At 39.4% G+C, this 17,986-nt stretch overlaps 1 protein-coding gene across 1 annotated transcript in view; it reads right to left on the bottom strand.

Annotated features, from left to right (window-relative positions):
• LDAH (lipid droplet associated hydrolase) overlaps nt 1–17,986 on the bottom strand; it is a 125,413-nt gene that overhangs the window by 30,674 nt on the left and 76,753 nt on the right. Inside the window, exon 5 of the mRNA XM_075144973.1 lies at nt 10,367–10,607. Coding sequence (XP_075001074.1) covers nt 10,367–10,607 — 241 coding nt within the window. The remainder of the gene's footprint in view (nt 1–10,366; nt 10,608–17,986) is intronic.

The raw sequence follows: 17,986 nt of genomic DNA, 5'->3' as shown, positions 1-17,986 counted from the left end.
CTCTATGTCTGTTAAACCAATTAACTAATAACTTTGGTGATTTTTAAAGGCTTGCAACACTACTTTATTTTCCATATTTTTGGAATTTACATTAGCTGCACATCACCTAGTTCATCTACCATCTTCCTGCCAGTATTCCTTTGATCTCTTATGAATTTCTTTGTCTACCATAATTTTAGATCCTTCACGAGTACACTTTTGCTCATAACAAGAGAAGATTTTTTTAGCTTTCCCCTTAAACTCATCATCAAGCCTTCTTTACTAAACCTTTCAGTGTTAATCACCTTTTCATGATTATGGAAGTCAAAGCTCCCATGACATTGGTCTGACTGAAAGTGCTCCAACCTCTGTACACCTGTGCATACTTGCAAATATTCTTTTGAGGAAGTACAGTGGTTTTAATAACTATGTCTTATGCCCTGTGAAAAACAAGCAACCTCATTAGACTGTCATTAGTCTCTCACTCTCTATAGTTTGTTTCCATACATCTTTCTTTCCCATGTTGACACTGCTGCTTCCCAGGACAGTTCCGATGCTCTGCCTTGCAAAACTATCATTTACTGTCAACTTTTTCACAGAACACATCTGCTATTTCATCGTTATTTCATCGCCATTTAATTGCTATTATTGCTATTACTGTAGACTCTTGTTTGTGTTGGCTAAGGACCACAGCAGAGACTGGGGACACATTTTGTCAGGTACTGGCAGTACTGCACACAGAAAAGCCTGAAATGATGCTTTCTTCTGTCATATAAGGGACTCCCACAGAACCTCCACAATTCTTACTCTCCTTCTCCCAGAAGGCTTCGCTGACGCCTCCCTTAGAACATCTGCCTGGCAGCAGGATAATTTCACAATAATCTGGTATTATGAAATGCTTGAGAAATATTTTAAAATATGCAAAACATTGGCAAATTTTAATTCCCATTCCTGACCTCTGTAAAGGTAAACTGGATAATATAAAAGTAAATTGATAATTTGCTGGTAATTGTAGCAAAAGGGAAGAGTCCTAACTGACTGCCTGATTGGACCTTTTTTTAACTAAGAATTAATTATACCATGTGGGTATGCTAAAGCTCCCAGTCAGGGGTTGGCTTCAGTGTGTCAGAGGCTATTCAAACTATCAGGAAAAATGTCATTTCTGCTCCACAGATTTTACAGTCTATTTCTAAATCCATGACTGTTCAACATCGAGTTGCAGATATGCATGCAGAGTTTTACTCGTCCTTCTAAGGGACTACAAGCAGAGGGTAGAAGAAGATAGTAATTTGACTTCAGTGGGACAATTATTGCCAAAGACTACTATTTGCATGTGCAACAGAGCTCATCTGTACTTTGACATGCTGTAACACGACTCAAAAGTCCTCTAAACTCTAAAGCAAAATTGCTTAAATTGCAAAGTGACGAATGAATTCTAGGTTGGATTCCCATGCTAAATCAAAATGCCCTGCAAAAAGTAGATTGAACTTTTGAAAATAAGTTTTCCTCAGGAAATGTACTACTATCTGGTCACGTTTTTTTCCTGGTAAGTTGCCCGTCTTATTGTAAGGTTCTTCAGAGGAGTGTAACACTAGTTTTCTTTCCAGTTTATCCTTTGCTGTTGAGGAAACAATCTCTGTCATTCCTCAGAAAGAGTCAGAAAACAGTGGTAAGAACTAATAATACCAAACAGCCGTGTAATTTCCTATGGGGAAAACATATTTTCTACCAGTAATTATTGCCAACAGCAATTTTGGAAATATTGTATAACTTATTGTTTAAAACATCAAACAGAAGGAACTGCTTAGTATCAAGGATGACTAACGAAGGAACATGTGCTTCCACACATGCACACACACATTAGGTAAAATGTTGATGTTTAGAGATTTACAAGACATAAACATTGACTTTGGGTTCTACTTCAGTTTACACTTGGATTTAGAATGAAAACACACCAGTTAATATATAACCATGATCGACACAAATAGGCAGAAATAGCTGCAATTGTTATGGCAGACTTCTCCAATCTGCTTGGTATTAAAGTTGCAGGAAGATCAGAACTATACAAGAAAATCAGTCAGCTGTGCTTGAGAAAGCATAGTAGAGGCTGAAGGCAAAAATAAAAAGTTATTCAACAATTACACCCAGGTGCTTTACAAACAATAGAAGCTTTGTTGAGGAGTGCAAAAACCAGTAATTTACTTTGTGTGATGAAGCATGTGCAGGTGAAGTGGGGTGTGTGATGGAAACTGAAATGTCTATGGACTTAATCCTGCCCTAAGCTACTTTGGAACAACTCCCATCATCTTCAATGACAGAACTACCCCTTAGCTGCAGAAATTCATCTCCAGTTTAAGATCTCACATACCCTGGGAGATGGCCGTGATGATGGGATTTCTGCTAGGGTCCAGATTTTTGGTTGTGGAAAGTGTCTGCTCTCTTACCCTGCAAGAGGGGCATAGAAGAGTCTGGTGTAGGTGGTGCTCAGTCCCACGGGGAGTGGCCAGGATGGACAGCATCTGCAGCAATTTAGCATCTCCACACTGTGGTTCCTGCCTGAGCTCTACTGGGAATTAATATGCTCTTCTAGACAAGGGTCTATGCACGTGAATAGCTATATGGATGTCAGTTTAAGTGCTTTTCTGGATTAGAACCTGACGCTCACTCTTTCTTGAAAAACCCTGATGAAATTCAGCAACTGGACCACCCCTCCTTTGAACGAGGTGAACTTCCTCTCAGGTGCAGTGGCTTTGATTGGTATGAAAGGTGAACTTTACACCATCCTTCGTTAAACATAAACCTCTGTTTTTAAAGCTCATTTTAAATACACCTGACCATTGCACTAACCAGCAAGTAATCTCCTGCACCACTGTGTTTGCTCAAGATAAGCCAGCATTTCCTCCACAGACCTGTGAAGACTCTGTAGGCATTTTCTCCTTGCCAATATTGTCACATTAAAGAATTAGGCAAGGGAGACAGTGAGCACTGGTGGACATTTTCATGACAAGAAGCAGCAGCAAAGCAGACTGCAATACTGTTTTAGATGACTGTAGGAATTACACCCAGACCAGTGTCCCCTTTAGGGGCATGGAATGACAGGTATTGCATTAGTTAGCAGCTTTGTAAATGGCGTTTCCAAAAAAAAACCTTATTCCAAGACACAAATGCCTATAGTTTACCCACGGGTATGGATTTAGCGTGTGTTTAAGTGCTTTGCTGGGACTGCATGATGAAGGAGTTCGATGAATCAAGCTAAATTCCCAATCAGTAAACACAAGTTATGACAGAGGCACGAGCTCTACTTCAGATATTCCTTGGGGGAGTTTAGATGGACACCTCTGAGACAAAAGGCATGAACCTGCTGCAGAAGGGAATCCTTCCTCTGAATTCAGAGGCTTTGTATTGGGCCCAGGGAAAATAAAGTGCCAATTTGCATAGATGGCTATCTGGCACTGGCTAACACAGAGCAACTGTAGCTGCTAGCACTTAACTGGCATATAATTATTTTCAATATCCTTTCTGCTTTGTTGTGTTACCCCTCCCTTTTTCATGCCATTTGCAACATATCATTAGACTCGTTGCAAATTTGTGGGAGTAAATCGTATCCCTGAGGATGAAACCCCACCAGGGGTGAAGAAACAATCTCCCCTTCCCCAAACAAATCCTGTGCCTCACATTTCATGGAAATGATCAGCAGTTCCACTATCAAAACATTCACGCCTTATGAGTAATATTTATGATGGGAGTTTTTTACATTGGGTTTTCCCCCCAAGAAGAAAAAGAGGAAATAAACCCAATGAGAAATTTCCACATTATTACTATTATTTTCACAAGGCTTTCACAGGAAAGTAAAAGCTTTTGCAAGTTCTTGTTAAACATCTTTCTTTCTTTCTTTTGGAAATGGGGTAAATTATGAAGCAGATTGACTTTAAAAAGTAAATAGGACTATAAATACATAAAAGTCATTGCTTCCTCCAGTAATTTAATATAAGCATCCTACTCTGAAATAAGGAAAAGTTTAGTTCACTGACAGAAAGAATAAAGCAGATGTGAGGTTTTTCCATCAGCTTAAGTGCTGCCTTGGTAAGGTGAGTTGTCCGACTACATTAAACAAACATTTTAGTCAGGCATCACACAGGAAAATAAACAGTAGCAGAGGAAACATGAAAATATTAAAGACTGTTATTCTTTGGCCCCTTTTCCTGCGAAGCAGGTGATAAAATATTACTGTGTTTCCACAGGTAAGGAAACACGCTCTTAAACACTTTGCAGAAATACATATTACGATCATCACTTAAAATGTCAGAAATGGATAGGACTCAACTGTGACAGCACACAGGAGCCTGCCGAGAAACTGCAGAAGCAGAGGATTTAACATGCCGGGTCAGACTGCTGGGCTACCTAAAGCAGCCTTCTGACCCTTGGCAATATCTGGCAGTAGCGAATTCAGATACAGGCAAAAAACATCTTGTAAAAGACAGCTGTAGAGTTACCTGATTTCAGGAAAGACGACTTCTCTTGAATCCTAATTAGTTAGATGCTAGTGAGAGGGAGGGAGATTACCTGCTGTATCATTTTGACCTCTTTCTGCCCCACTGAGTATCAAAGAATGCACACAGGAAGAAGAGGGGAGACCTGCTGAGCTTCATCCTTTTTACCCACCTGTGATATACTACACTACACTGTTCAGATTTAACATTATTTAGCTTACGTAGATATAATTTACTTACCAGTCAGTAATTTCTGTTCTCCATGAAATTTTGTCTAGCTATACATCATGCCTGAAATTCTACACATATTTAATTATAAAAGTAGAAAAATGTGCTTGAAATGATTTCTGCGTTATAGCCAGAAGTTATCTAAAACTTACGTTCACCAGAAGAAATAAAGCAATCACTTTTTACTACCAGGGCTTTGATTTCAGTCAGCCTGGAAAATCAACTTGAAAATTTAGTGGTCTAGGTTCAAAGATCTGCATAGTTGTCCAGTAGCAGGGGGGGGGGGAAGCTTTTATTCTCATGCCCACTATGAAAAATGTAGTTGTGAGATTGCAAGGTGCTACCTGAAATCCTTTGTGGTATCAGTTTCTGCCTCTATTCAAACATGCACTGCATTTTTAAATAGACTGTCAGCCTGACTAGCCAATGTGGTTTCTGGAAGCCTGCTCATGACTAATGTATGTATATATATATAAAGTTAAACTAATGGTTAAGCAGGTTCAGTAGATAAACTGTTGCCCTGGGATGTAGGTCTATGTACAGTTCTGCTGCTGATCAGCTATGTGATGCGGGGCAATAGCTCATTGCTCGTTTTGAACGTCAGATCCTTTTTAAAATGTAACGGTACAGTGTTTGAAATAATAAAACCTAGGTAAGAATATAATGCGCAACCCCCTCTTGGCCTTGCATGTCTCGATGGAGACTTTTAGTCCCATCCAACAAAATCAAAAGAGCTCTGCCTTCCGTGCTGAATTTAGAGGTGCTCATCATATCTTCTGTTACTTTTAGGAGTTAAATTTTAATTTCAATGCAAGAAAAGAACACCATTTTAATTTAAAAAAAGAAAGAAAAGTAAACTAAATTTCACCTATGTGGTTATATAGCTTTTTAAAATACTCTTTAGGGGGCCAAAGTCCTCTTATTTCACCATTTCAGGTGAATTTGTTTATCAAGTGCTTACCTAATACTTTAAACACTGTTTTTTAACTCTGAAAAATAGGAGCAGAACAGATGGAGGAGCTATTGAGTGCCATGAATACACCACCAAGCACTGTCCTTACCCAAATATTTCAGTTAGGTATTTGTACAGCATTTTAGTCCCAAAAAAGAACTCTCCAAAACTTTCCCATCTTACTTGTCAGGAAATGGAAGTGGAGACGTAAAATGGATTTTCAAAGAAGCTAGGAAACAAACAACAGGACTCTCACTAGAAACCAGCAGCTGTAAATTCTACTGCAGCCAAAGCATGGGATATCTGACTGTCCTGGCAGCAAGGGTAAAGGCTGCATGGACAATTCAGATCACATTGTTTTCTGATGTCTGCAGCAAAATGAGCAGCCAGTAGATAGAGTGGGATTTATCTCCTCTAATTTTAGGCATCTAATAGAGAGAGGGTCCCTATTGAAGTCAGTAAAGAGAAACAGTCATCTGTAGGGTGTGATTCACCTGTCCTGCTTTAGATGCCAACTATTTGGACAGCACGATGTCCGCAGTGGTCAGATGAAGACCACCCATAACGTCATATTTAAAATCTCTCTGATTAAGAAGAGAGAATTGGAGTAGAAACAGATCTCAAGACATCACAATTCCCAAGGTTGGGATAATTGAAACCCAAAATGAAATTTTCCACCTCCCTGGAGGTAAAATTTTAAAATAACTTAGTCAATGTGAAAGCTTATGTTGAATTTTCATAGCAATAGGAAACCTATGTTTCACCGGCTTTTGATACAAATTTATCTCCCAGATGCTATTTGACAGTTCTGCAAATTTTATCCTACGAGAAAGCTTTTTACTCTGTGGCACTTCAGGGATGTAATTTTGTCGTCCTGTACAGCCAACAGAGAGAGGTAGCTACTGCTGGGAGACAAGCCTCAATACCTCAGCTGGGACTCCTGCTTCCTATGCAGTCCTGTGGGCACAAGAGTGGAGTGTCTGAAAATGCCTTAGCCCTTTTCTCTCCATAAAATGAGGGAAATGTAAACACTCCACATGAATGTCTCCACACTTGGAACAGGATAAAATTTGAATCCAAACTCTGAAGTTTAATCTTAGCTCCTTGTCTTCTTACAACATCTCTTGGACACTTAAAATAAACTGGAAATCTACTGTCTCCAGCCTGCATTTGTGTGACAGCCTGAACCCATCTGAAACCCTCGTTTCAGGTTTCTGAGTCCCCTCCTTCCCAACCTGCCTGAATTGCACAAAGCAGACCTGCCCCCGCCCCAGACCTCCGTGCTCCCCTGCTCCCCGAATAGGTTAAACAAACAGGGAGATTCCTCCAGGGAAGTCACAGGTTCAAGATCACAAAGGACGCACCGCGTTTGGGCCAGTTGGAGGTTTTTCTTGCTATTGTGCTTATCTGTATCTTCACTGTCATCCAGACGTTAACCTCTGACCTGCCAGCCCGCCTCTCGAAAAAGCCTTGCGGTGTTTACCCATTATGTAATGTCTGTGCTTTTGTGGAAATTTTACAGAAACAAATGGAGGAAGTTTGCCAGTCAAATGGCGGGACAATAAATCCTGTCCCGTGGAGATAGAACGGTTTACTGTCACTGTAAGTCTGCTACTGGCATCTGTCACCGAAGAAATGTTTACAAATTTCAACGCGCTGGAGTGCCAAAATATTCCAGCATTGCAGGACTGTGCATGATTTGTAGAACAACCACCACCGTGCTAGATAGGGGTATCCTTGTTTTGCTAGCCTGAATAAACAGAGTGACAATGCTTCAGATAACTCAAGGTCACTAATGTCCAATTTTTCTGTCTATTCATCTCCTAGGTACATGAATACAAGTACCCAAATGCTAGTTTGTTCAATGCTTTTTCTGCCCTAAGATATCTTTGCTAGAAGTTTAATTCAGGTAGGCAAACTGCCTTCAGATCCCTTTGCTTATTTCTAACAGGTCCTTTATTATTTATGCACTACGTCTTCCCATCCTTCCTTGCAATCCATTTTCTTTACAGTCCCTGCTGTCTCTCCTCCTTCTGTACTATTTCCCCTTTGGGACAAGATGTTATATTTCATTACCTTTCTGCACAGTGTCATCACAATGCCTTCTGCTGTGTGACTGGGGCTTCTACGTATCATCAACTATAAAGTTAGGACAACAGAAAGATGAGTTTGGATAAGAAGCAGGAACAAACATAATTTGAAACAGTGGGACAGATAGGTAATATAATTCTTCCTTCACTGACTCTTTCAACCAAGGGCCTGATTCTGAACGGAGCTTTTCACTCTCGATGTCAACGGGAGCAGCACTCGGTCTTAGAGTTCCGCTATAATTAAGTTTTCAAATCTCATTTCCTTTCAGAGGAGAGAAAACATTGTTGTGACTAAGCTTTGGATGTGGTAACAAATCCCTGGCAGGTTGGTTTGTTTTAACGGACGTATTAGTTTTAAGGAAACTTTTACCATCTTTTCTGCCTTTAATCACAGCTTTTATTACAATTACAGTAATGCAACAGATGTACATGCCAAAGGCAATATGTGTATTTTTAATGAGTTGACATGCAACCTTCCCGGACAGGAGAAACAACTTCATTTGCTGAACATTTCTGAACCATACCTAGCAGTTTATTAAGGGACAAGGAATCAATCAGAAAAACATTTACCACAAATTCAGAGGCTTCAGTAACTCACAGATGAGCAGTCCCATAAGACAGACTTGGTTCTTGTGCTAGGTTTAGTCAATTTTTGCTGAAGGGTAACATTTTCTATTGTCCGCAAACAATACAAGAGAAGGTTAACAGGCAATATCCGGAAAGCCCTAAGATTATTAATCCACACATGTGGTCCTGAGTCACTGGGCTGTAAAACATCATCAGTTTCCAAAGATGAAACCAAAGGGGAATTCTGCTTGAGAGAGATGATATCACAAGCCCAAAGGAACTAGCTGCATCAACAAGGCCTATTTATGCAAGTTTTACAAGACATTGGCTCACAGGGGTTTTCATTCTGGTATAATGAATTCAGTCAGTAAATTGAACATAGGCAGAGATCACATCCTATGAGCAAAGAGCCGTCAGCCTGGTTTCTTGCCTCAATTTACCTTACAGCTTGGACACCGATCAGACACTGGTGCACACGGAAAATTACAACAGGCACACGTCAACCAGGCTCATTCACCTGGGGACTAAAGAGCTCGGAGAGTCAGGCTCAACAGCAGCAGGCAAAATCCATTCTGTTAAATTATTCCTGCCATTGCTGTGGTCTGGGCCAAACAGCACTCACAAACAATGGCTGGCCACGCTTTTTTGGAGGTTAATGCAGGCCAAGGACCATTTCCAATACAACCCTGGATGTGGATAACCTGTTTTGAGAGGTAAAAGTTTATCTGTGGGGACCAGAGAAGGATTCCTGGCTTGTGGAGATGTGACCCCACAGACCTTCACATACCTTTCTCCAAGACCAAATTATCAAAGGAAGAAGCCTGAAAACTTACTGTACGTATGACTGCAAGATTGCTTTCTCCTCAGTCATCAAAAAACTGGCATAAATTAATAGGGACTCAAGGCAACAAACCATGGGACTCCTATCACAAATTTACCTTATCGACCAGGAGCCTGATTTTGTCAGGCACAGGGTACTGCAACGGAGCGATTGTCATTATGCCAGGTTTGTACAACATAAATGGGGCTGTATAAGTTTGGCAGTAAGAACCCTCACTGCCCATCCTGCTTTTGGTCTCTGTACAGTCCCACAGTGAGCCTCCAATACAGACCAACACATCTACAAATAGCCGCGAAAGGTACAGGACCTCGCTGCCATCACAGTTACTCTGGCACATCTGTTTGGACTATTAGTAAGTAAAATTTAACTGATAGAAGACAGAGCACAACTGGAAATGTAGGAATGTGTTTTTACTACTATTAATGCAATCAAAACTTCCTTCTTGCTATTATTACTGCGTTAGCACGTCAATTCTATTCCAAATTGTTTTCAACTGCTAACTTACCAAAATACCTGGAGTATAGCACAATCCACGTTCTGGTTTTCATTCTAAACTTAACATAATTTATCTGATGTTATTCCATTTCTTAAAGCTGTTTCTCTTCTAGAATGTGCAAAATATGCGTACAATATGCACTGGAGGAACGTTAATCATATATCTTTCTCTATATGCCCAAAAAAGTGCTGAAATTATTCTGTGCATAAAGTAACTTTTATGTGTATTCGTAGACTGAAGGCCCTTTTCTGAATTTACCAATATTCCAATTCAGATTACAAAATCTATACAGCTGGTTGAACCATAGCTTGAAAAAACAGATGCAAAGAACCCTTTGTGAAACTGATTACTGATTTATTTTCACCATCCAATATGAATGAAATGCAAAAAGTAAGCAGACATAAGTAACACAAACTAGATTGTAAAACAGTGTTTTAATCACGTGAGATACTACTAGTAGTATAGGTCAGAGTTTTCTTAAGAAATATATATTCTTTGGGGAAATATTTTATTTGTTATTTTCCCCTTAAGACTTTTTTTCAAAATCGACTCATTTGAGATTTTCCTGTACCTATGGTCTTAATTTGAGAAAAGATCAGACCTGTCCTTCAAAACTTGTTTATGCTTTAGTATTAAGCTTTTGCCCACAAAACTACATCAACAATTATTAAATGAGAAAAATACAAAAGTTGGTGTAACAAAACAAAAAAACCCTATGCTCACCAATGCAGTCCACGCTGAAGAGATTTACGGAGGTTGTTATGGAAGATTCATCACAGGTCTTCATCCCTCGCAGAGCAAACCGCACCAGGGAGGCTTTGACTCCCTCTGGTAGGAAGGACAGCAGGTAGACGGGCATGTACAGAATGTAACGAAGTTTGCACAGCAAAGGGGTCATGAGCTTTCCTTGAGGGGACTGAGCCATACGCTCTATCGTCGGAAACAGCAGCACAGAGCGAAGAACCTGCCATGAGAAAACGACTATCAGCAAAGTCCTACAGCACCGCATCCAGTCTAGGAGACTTAATTTTTAAATGAGTCTCCGCTTGAAATGAAGTTGGGTTTGCAGGCGCGTTGCACCTCAGACAGATAGGCAGGCTTTGTGGTGTGCCCAGGTTAAATTTTTTAAAAGACGAAGCAAACAAGAACACGGTTATGAAATGCTCAGTTCTATCGGTTTTGAACCAAGTGCCCAGGAATGTGAGCGCAGCCACTTGCTCCAGGAGGATGGTGACCCCACCGGAGGGCAGTCGGCAGGAACTGCCATTTCAGTGCAGCCAGATTTTTTATGTCAGCAAAAGTACACTGCTTTGTATTTCATCTGGTAAACTATTTTCTCTAAGTAAACCAACCAACCAAATTCAAAAAAGTCAGCCACTGTGACGGTAACTTTACAGTTTGACAACACATGGGGTTTTCAATTTGCAGTTCAATGTAGGTAAACTTGGTCAGAACAAGAGTCTAAGCACACAGCCCCTTCACTAAGATGTGTACAGTGGTGCACGATATTGCTTTTTATATGTTATAATGAAATAGACATATTCTAAAGCTGGTAATTATTTTATGTTATGATAATAGAATACACTGTAGCCTTAAAATATAATGAAATTAATTAAAAACCCATGCACACTAACCAAAAGTGAATTAATATACCTACTCTCAATTATATTTCAATGTTAAGATTAAAAAATATTCTACAAGGATACCTGCCACTTTTTTTCTGGAAGTAAAAACATATTACAAGAATTCATGTAAGAAAAACCCTGAAAGACACACGACTACGGTACCTAACAGAAGTATCAAGAAAGTAAAGTAAGAGAGATTCTGGATATTGCATTTGCAGATAATCAGATATAAACTGCTGTGCTTTGTTGGTGACTCAGCGTGAATAAAATAGATGTACTTATATATGTCTGCTTACTGCACATCTCATGCTATGTATTGCGCAAATTAGATTAATATTTTTGTAAAAAATATTTTAAAAGGATTGTCTTTACTCTCAGACGAGACTCAGCTAATGTATGCCACTGCATCTGTGTGCAGTGCCACTGGTCTCGGCAGCTATCGAGTGGAAGGCAGGACATGCCACCAAGAGATGCTTACAAGAGATGCTTACAAGGCATTATAACATAGCAAACAGAAGAAATTCAGGAAATATCAGTAACTTGCCATATTGTACTTTCTACAGTATTTTAAAAGCAGACTTTGAAAGTGCTATTTATATCGAATACAGAACTATTTTAAGAAATCCTTCTACTTTCCAGCTGATACTACTTTGGTTTTAGACAAAGCAAAATACATTCTCAGGGAAATCAATCCTGGGCCTCTTTTTATTAAAGGCAACCAGCAGCTGAAGTACAGGAATGCAAGACTTGTACTAAATTATATGGTAGTTTCGTGATATTTCAGCTAGGAGCTGAACTCAAACTGTTGTGATCTAAAGCAGATTTGACCTGCATTCCCAGGCACACATTAATCCTTTGACATTACAGTTTATAGATACAGGATTAGTTGCTTGGAGTGCTGTACTAACCACTGGGGGAAGTTGCTAAACCTTGGAGGAAAAAGGACAAACCAAGAAAGCTGTTACCATGTCCCATGCATTCCTGCATTTTTTAATGGCACACAAATTTAAAAGACGGTGGTAAGATGGAGGATAATCTTATATAATTTCTTTCTTTTTTTAATCTTTTGCAGACAATTATAGAGAAATGTAAAACTTGTGTTTTTCAAACACTTATCAACTATTTCTTAGTTTACTGCTAGATTTCTGAGCCAGGATTTTGAAATGTGCATTTGCCTGCAGAATTGCTTAAAGATGTAGTTCAACTTCTTTGCAAGACAACTGTGGATACAACAGATTTAACATATTTTATTATAATGACACAGATGTTCATAAAAAAGTATGTCATATTTGTGTCTTGAAATAAGTGAAGTAGAAATATACAGGTAAAATTAAGGAAATTAATGAGATTCAAATGCTCAACATCAGTTAATAATTTTTGCCTTGTCAAATGCCAGGATCTCATCTATGTGCAATTTACACTAGCTGAAATCAAATAGATGGCACAGGATTATATTCGAATTATTTTAAGACCAGTCATTCTGAAGATGGAGGACATTGCCTATCATAAGCACCTGGTACTGTCACAGCTATGAACACCATGGTATATAGCATTAAGTCATATGTAAAGGTTAATGACCCCTTTATTTATGGAAACCCTTCTCATAATTAACAATATGAGTTTCTTGTGATAACAGTCAATCAAAATACCAAAAATGTTACACATAAGTAGAAAAAGAAATCCAGATTCACCTGGTTTAAATTACCCCCAATTCAAAGTCCAGTGATTTTTAACGGTTAAGCACATGGCAAGGCAGAGAGCTGGGCAACTAGAGACTGTAGTCACAGAGATTCGAGTGGATCTGGGGACTACTGAAAGTTGGCCAGTGAATCTACTGAAGGCAAACACGCCCTGTGCCCACAAGTCGCTGAGAGCTGTGGGTTGCATCACCTACCCTTGCTGTGCTTTGGTCAACTCGATAAAACTAGTACATGTATTCTTACATTATACTGGAATTGTCACTGTTGATTGTTGTGACAATACACAATATTTGTAAAACTGTCATTCAACTTATTTAACAGTTATTTATTTAACATGCTATTAAATTGCAAGATTTCAACACTCAGGATGAGGCATACATTAAAGTTCAATGTGTAAGGCATAGATGCTCTTTGGTTTAGTCACCAGGAAGCTGCTTCTATTTTCATCATTAATTTTTAACTCTTTAAATTACACAGGGCTCAAGACCTGAATGGTTCAAGGGACTATAATATGATGCAGTGTCTCAGAAGTTTTAGATCTTGTTAGCAATAAAAAGCTAACATTATCTGCAACTCTTCACATAATTCGATGTGGGTGCCAAGGCAGCTCCTAGTCCCTGGTCAAACGGTATATGTATCACTGAAAAAATGAACAGGGCATGGCCTGAGCATGTGTCCAGAGAACAAACTGCCCTGAAACCCCAATATGTTCTGCCCATTATCCCTTCAGCACACACCACAGAGGAAAGGTGTGGGGACTTCTGGTGTTTCGCTTTTGCCACTGTTCATATACTTTGGAGTCTAGAGCTATCAGTCTATCAACTTCAGGTATGTATGACTTGCACAGTAAATTTTACAACACAGAGGGAAAAGAAACTACTTATTTCACAGGAAAAGTGAGCCTTCAAGGCAAAGAATATTAAATGCCTGTTCCCTGAAAGCACGGCATTGACCAAGGAGCTTTCTTTAGGCAGGATCCCTAAATGAGTATGATTCACTTTATGTGATCACTGCTTCATATAAATGTTAAAAGAATAAACTAAGGCTTCCTCTAAGCTACCTACATAAAGAACACACAGGTTCCTGTACATCTGGGCTTTCTATCCAGATTCCAATCTATCTAAAACAAAATGACAAGGTGACAACAGAGTACCTTCAGGTCTTCACTGGATAATGGTTATGTCAACATGTTTTTGGATTTGCAGAAACAGTTGGAAGTTTTTTTGTTTTGATTAAAATGAGAACAGAGAACAAAAAGCCAAACAATTAAATTTATAACAAATTGTTTATCACTGCACAATTTAATAGTCTCAACCACACCAGCAAAGCATTTTTGTAAAATGTTTAAACAGCTTCTTTATAAAAACACCAGAAGTATGCAAATCAGATCAAGCCAAAAAAACCCCACACTACTATTTTTCATTAATGCCTTCTACTGGAAGTGTTGAAAGACATTCATCAGCTATGATTTGAAGTTTGAGCAGGTAATACTACTTGTTACAGCGACTGGTAGAGGACAGTGCTGAGGATGTAACACCACGCTTAAAAACTGGATGCCACTTACAACCAGTATTCAAAAAAGTGACTTGGTTTCCAGAGCTGTTAACTCCTTCGATGCCAATGAGAGGAGCTCAATTCTTTTGAAATCAGGCAGTTTTGATTACACACAAGAAACGCTGGTTACAGATTCAGGCACCTCAGGTGTACCCTCCTGAGATCACACAGACACCTCAGCCGAGGGCCCGGAGAGAGCTGTCACAGCGTGCCCCTTGCTCTTAACACAGAGTGACGTTCTGCTCAGAGGAACACAGCGGGAGAGAAAAGCAGGCAGGACGTGAAAAGGCAGACACCGACTGACAGAAAGGAATAGGAGTTATCTTCATCAAAGATTTGTTTCAGAAGAGACCCCAAGTAGGTGAATTCATGAATTACAACCAGGCTTTGTCAGTCCCATACCCTGGCTCTCAAGGGACAGACTGTCCCTGCCCACGACACCTCGCAGGCATTGTCAGATCTCTCTACCGAAGTCGTAAACCACTGAAGAAAATATCCTTCCTACACCAACAGAAAATGAAATTTCCTCAGAAATAACCTGCTGGTTCACTCCGCTTTAATGGCAGAAGCAGCGGTCACTGGAGGCTCACATCGCCTTTTGAGCGGGGAAGGTTTTGGAAAGTATTTGCTCCTGCTGCATCATCTGTTCTTAATCATCGCGGGTGCAGAAATGGTTAATGTAATAACCACCAACAAAAAGAACATAAGACCCAGGTTTTGCACTGGTTACACAACTCGGAGCCCACGAGGAACTCCAGAGATCAAGTCAGTGGGCAGAAGCAGGAAACTATTATGCTTTATAACCGACCCATCGCACCGACTGATGCTCAGTGAAGAAGCAAGCATCCAAGTACACTTCTGCAGCTCGCCCGCAGACCCTGCGGCCACACACCCCTGCTCCGCAGCAACGCATCACTACGTGCACGACTTCAAATCACAGGGCTGGAAAGAGAACGAGCGAGGAAGTTTTACCTAAAATTCCTCCAAAACCCCGTGAAAAGCAAAAGCTGTTTCTCTGTCAAAAGTAACACTTCTTTTGATATATTTTAGTTCGTCCCATATATTAGTTTATTATTCCTCTGTTGTGTTGGCAGAGGAAAAGCTATTATCTGTCAGGTGAAACCTAGTAAATTTTTCAAAGATAACATAATGATGCACTTAATGGTAATCTACAGTCTACCCTTGACACGGAATGCCACATTAATCACTATTTCTTTTACTCAGTATGCAGAAACCTGCAGGCAAAACAACGAGGGTCAGGGAAGTATTCCCTGCTTTATTACCACAGCTGTGCTGAGCAGATTTCCAAGAAAACGCACAGGACAAACCAGGCAGTGTTGGCTTGGGCTTTCCTCTCACTGGAGCAGGACTTTCTGGATTTGCCCGTTCACTCTGCTCAGTCATGAATTATATATAATATAGTATAGTATAGCATAGTATAGTATAGTATAATACAACACAATACAATATATATAGTATAGAGTTATACTTTAAAATCTTGAATAACTTCTTCTTCAGCTATTCAAGATGCATTTGGTTTGTTGTACCAGCAAGCTGTCTGTCACAGCTCAATAACAACAAACCCACATGCTTTCATGACCGCAAAAGAACTAAAGAATGAACACAAGAGACAAGAAATTGTTTCAGTCCTGGTGTGAAGTAAGAACATACTGGTGCACTTTCTTCTATTTTATCTTATGGATCTCCTGTGATCCTAAACAAATGTTTGGGCATATTAAATAGGCAACAGAACAAGTATCTCAAACACAGTTAATAGAGAATCTTATCACTGGTAATTTCAAAGTGCTTTATAAGAATTAAGTCCCATAGAGAAGTCTTAGCGTGCTTTTTATGGACAAATAAACTGAAATTCAGGAAGTTAGATGAGTCCACATGAAAATATACACTGTGAAAGTAGGAAGATTTAAAACAACTGTATGGTAATTCACAATCCTCTGCTCTAACCAAAGCTTACTTTTCTGGGTAACCACACTATTTCTGTAAAACAAAGTGGTAAAAAAAAATGTAAATAACCAACATTTTGTAGAAAAGTTTGTATATTTTTAACATGAATGTCATGGTGGCTTAGTTCATTAGTAGCTGCTTAGTTCAAGAGAGTCTTCTATTACCATCTTCTATAGCCCCCTCCCAACATACTGCTGTGAGGCAGGGGCACGTGCATTTGATTTCACACTTTCAACTTACATTTTCTACATTTCCTACTTATTAGTGCCCAAAGTTTCACTTTGGCATCAGATGCATTTAATTTTTTCTACTCCTTTCACTCCAGACTTCTCATTGTGTTACGTATAATCTGTGAGACTGTGACAGAAAGAAGTATTTTTTTTTAATTTTCTAAGAAAATCCTTTGTATATGAGGAGCATAATTTGCTTCCTGCAGAGCTTAATTTGTTTTCCAAACAAAAGCACAGTTAGTGTATGCAACTTTGTGAATGTGCCGTTAAAACTTTAAATAATACACTTAAATTTTCTCTGATGGGCTGAAGGAATTCTTGCTCCCTAGGAAAAGCAAACTTTCTGAGTGCCACTAACAGCATCATGGCAATGTCTGCCAGCTCAACTTTACTAAGGGGTATTTGAGTTTTCATAGCTTGAGAAGAGATTGGATCAAGACTCTTGATCACAGGACCTTCTGGCAGAGTTTTCATAGGCATACTGAGGATCCAGCGAGGGATCGAGTTCTTCAAGGGAACCGACACGTGCAGGGCTGTGAAGGCACGTGGAGGATGCGCAGACATTCACAGGCAGAATTTCACAGTATCTGAAGAAATTATGGTTCAGTTGAGCAGAACTACTTACTGCCATCTTTAAGCATACAATGACCCAGCCAGCTTTCTTATGTAGGTGACAGCACAGTAGTGTAAATGCAACAGGATAACAGCATAGAGCAATGTGTTTAAAGATGAACATTATTTAAAAAGTCAGAATTCTTTTTTTGCTTTTATACAGACATATATGAATACAAACAGTAGTGCCAAAGATATAAAAGATTAGTATGGAAACATCAAATGTACTTTTAAGGACTAAGCATAAAAGCATGCCAGCAGTCCATAAGATCCATTCACCAAATAAACTTTGGATTGAATTCTGCTTGACAACTTCTGTGTGGTTACCTCTAAGGCGTTAGGTCTAGGTATTGCCTTGGGCACATGCCAGGTCCAACACATGCGCACACACACGTACACATACCACCCAGGTACATGCTTCTAATTCTTTGCTGAATAAATATAGCAAAACCTAGAGATTCTCATCCAGTACACTGGTTACATGAATATTAATGACATCTTACACTAAAAGAGCAAATTCATAATTAAACACAGTAAATTAAGCACAGACCTGAGCTATGGCCAGAACAGGAGTACGACAAACAGTTTTCTTTATGGTATCAGTACAGAAATAACCTAAGCTTTATCATACCAGAGGCACTGATTATTGACTATCCC

This window comes from Calonectris borealis, chromosome 3 (genome assembly GCF_964195595.1).
Source record: "Calonectris borealis chromosome 3, bCalBor7.hap1.2, whole genome shotgun sequence".
NCBI lineage: Eukaryota > Metazoa > Chordata > Aves > Procellariiformes > Procellariidae > Calonectris > Calonectris borealis.
Note: the sequence above shows the minus strand (reverse complement) of the source record. Positions and strands in the feature narration are given on the sequence as shown.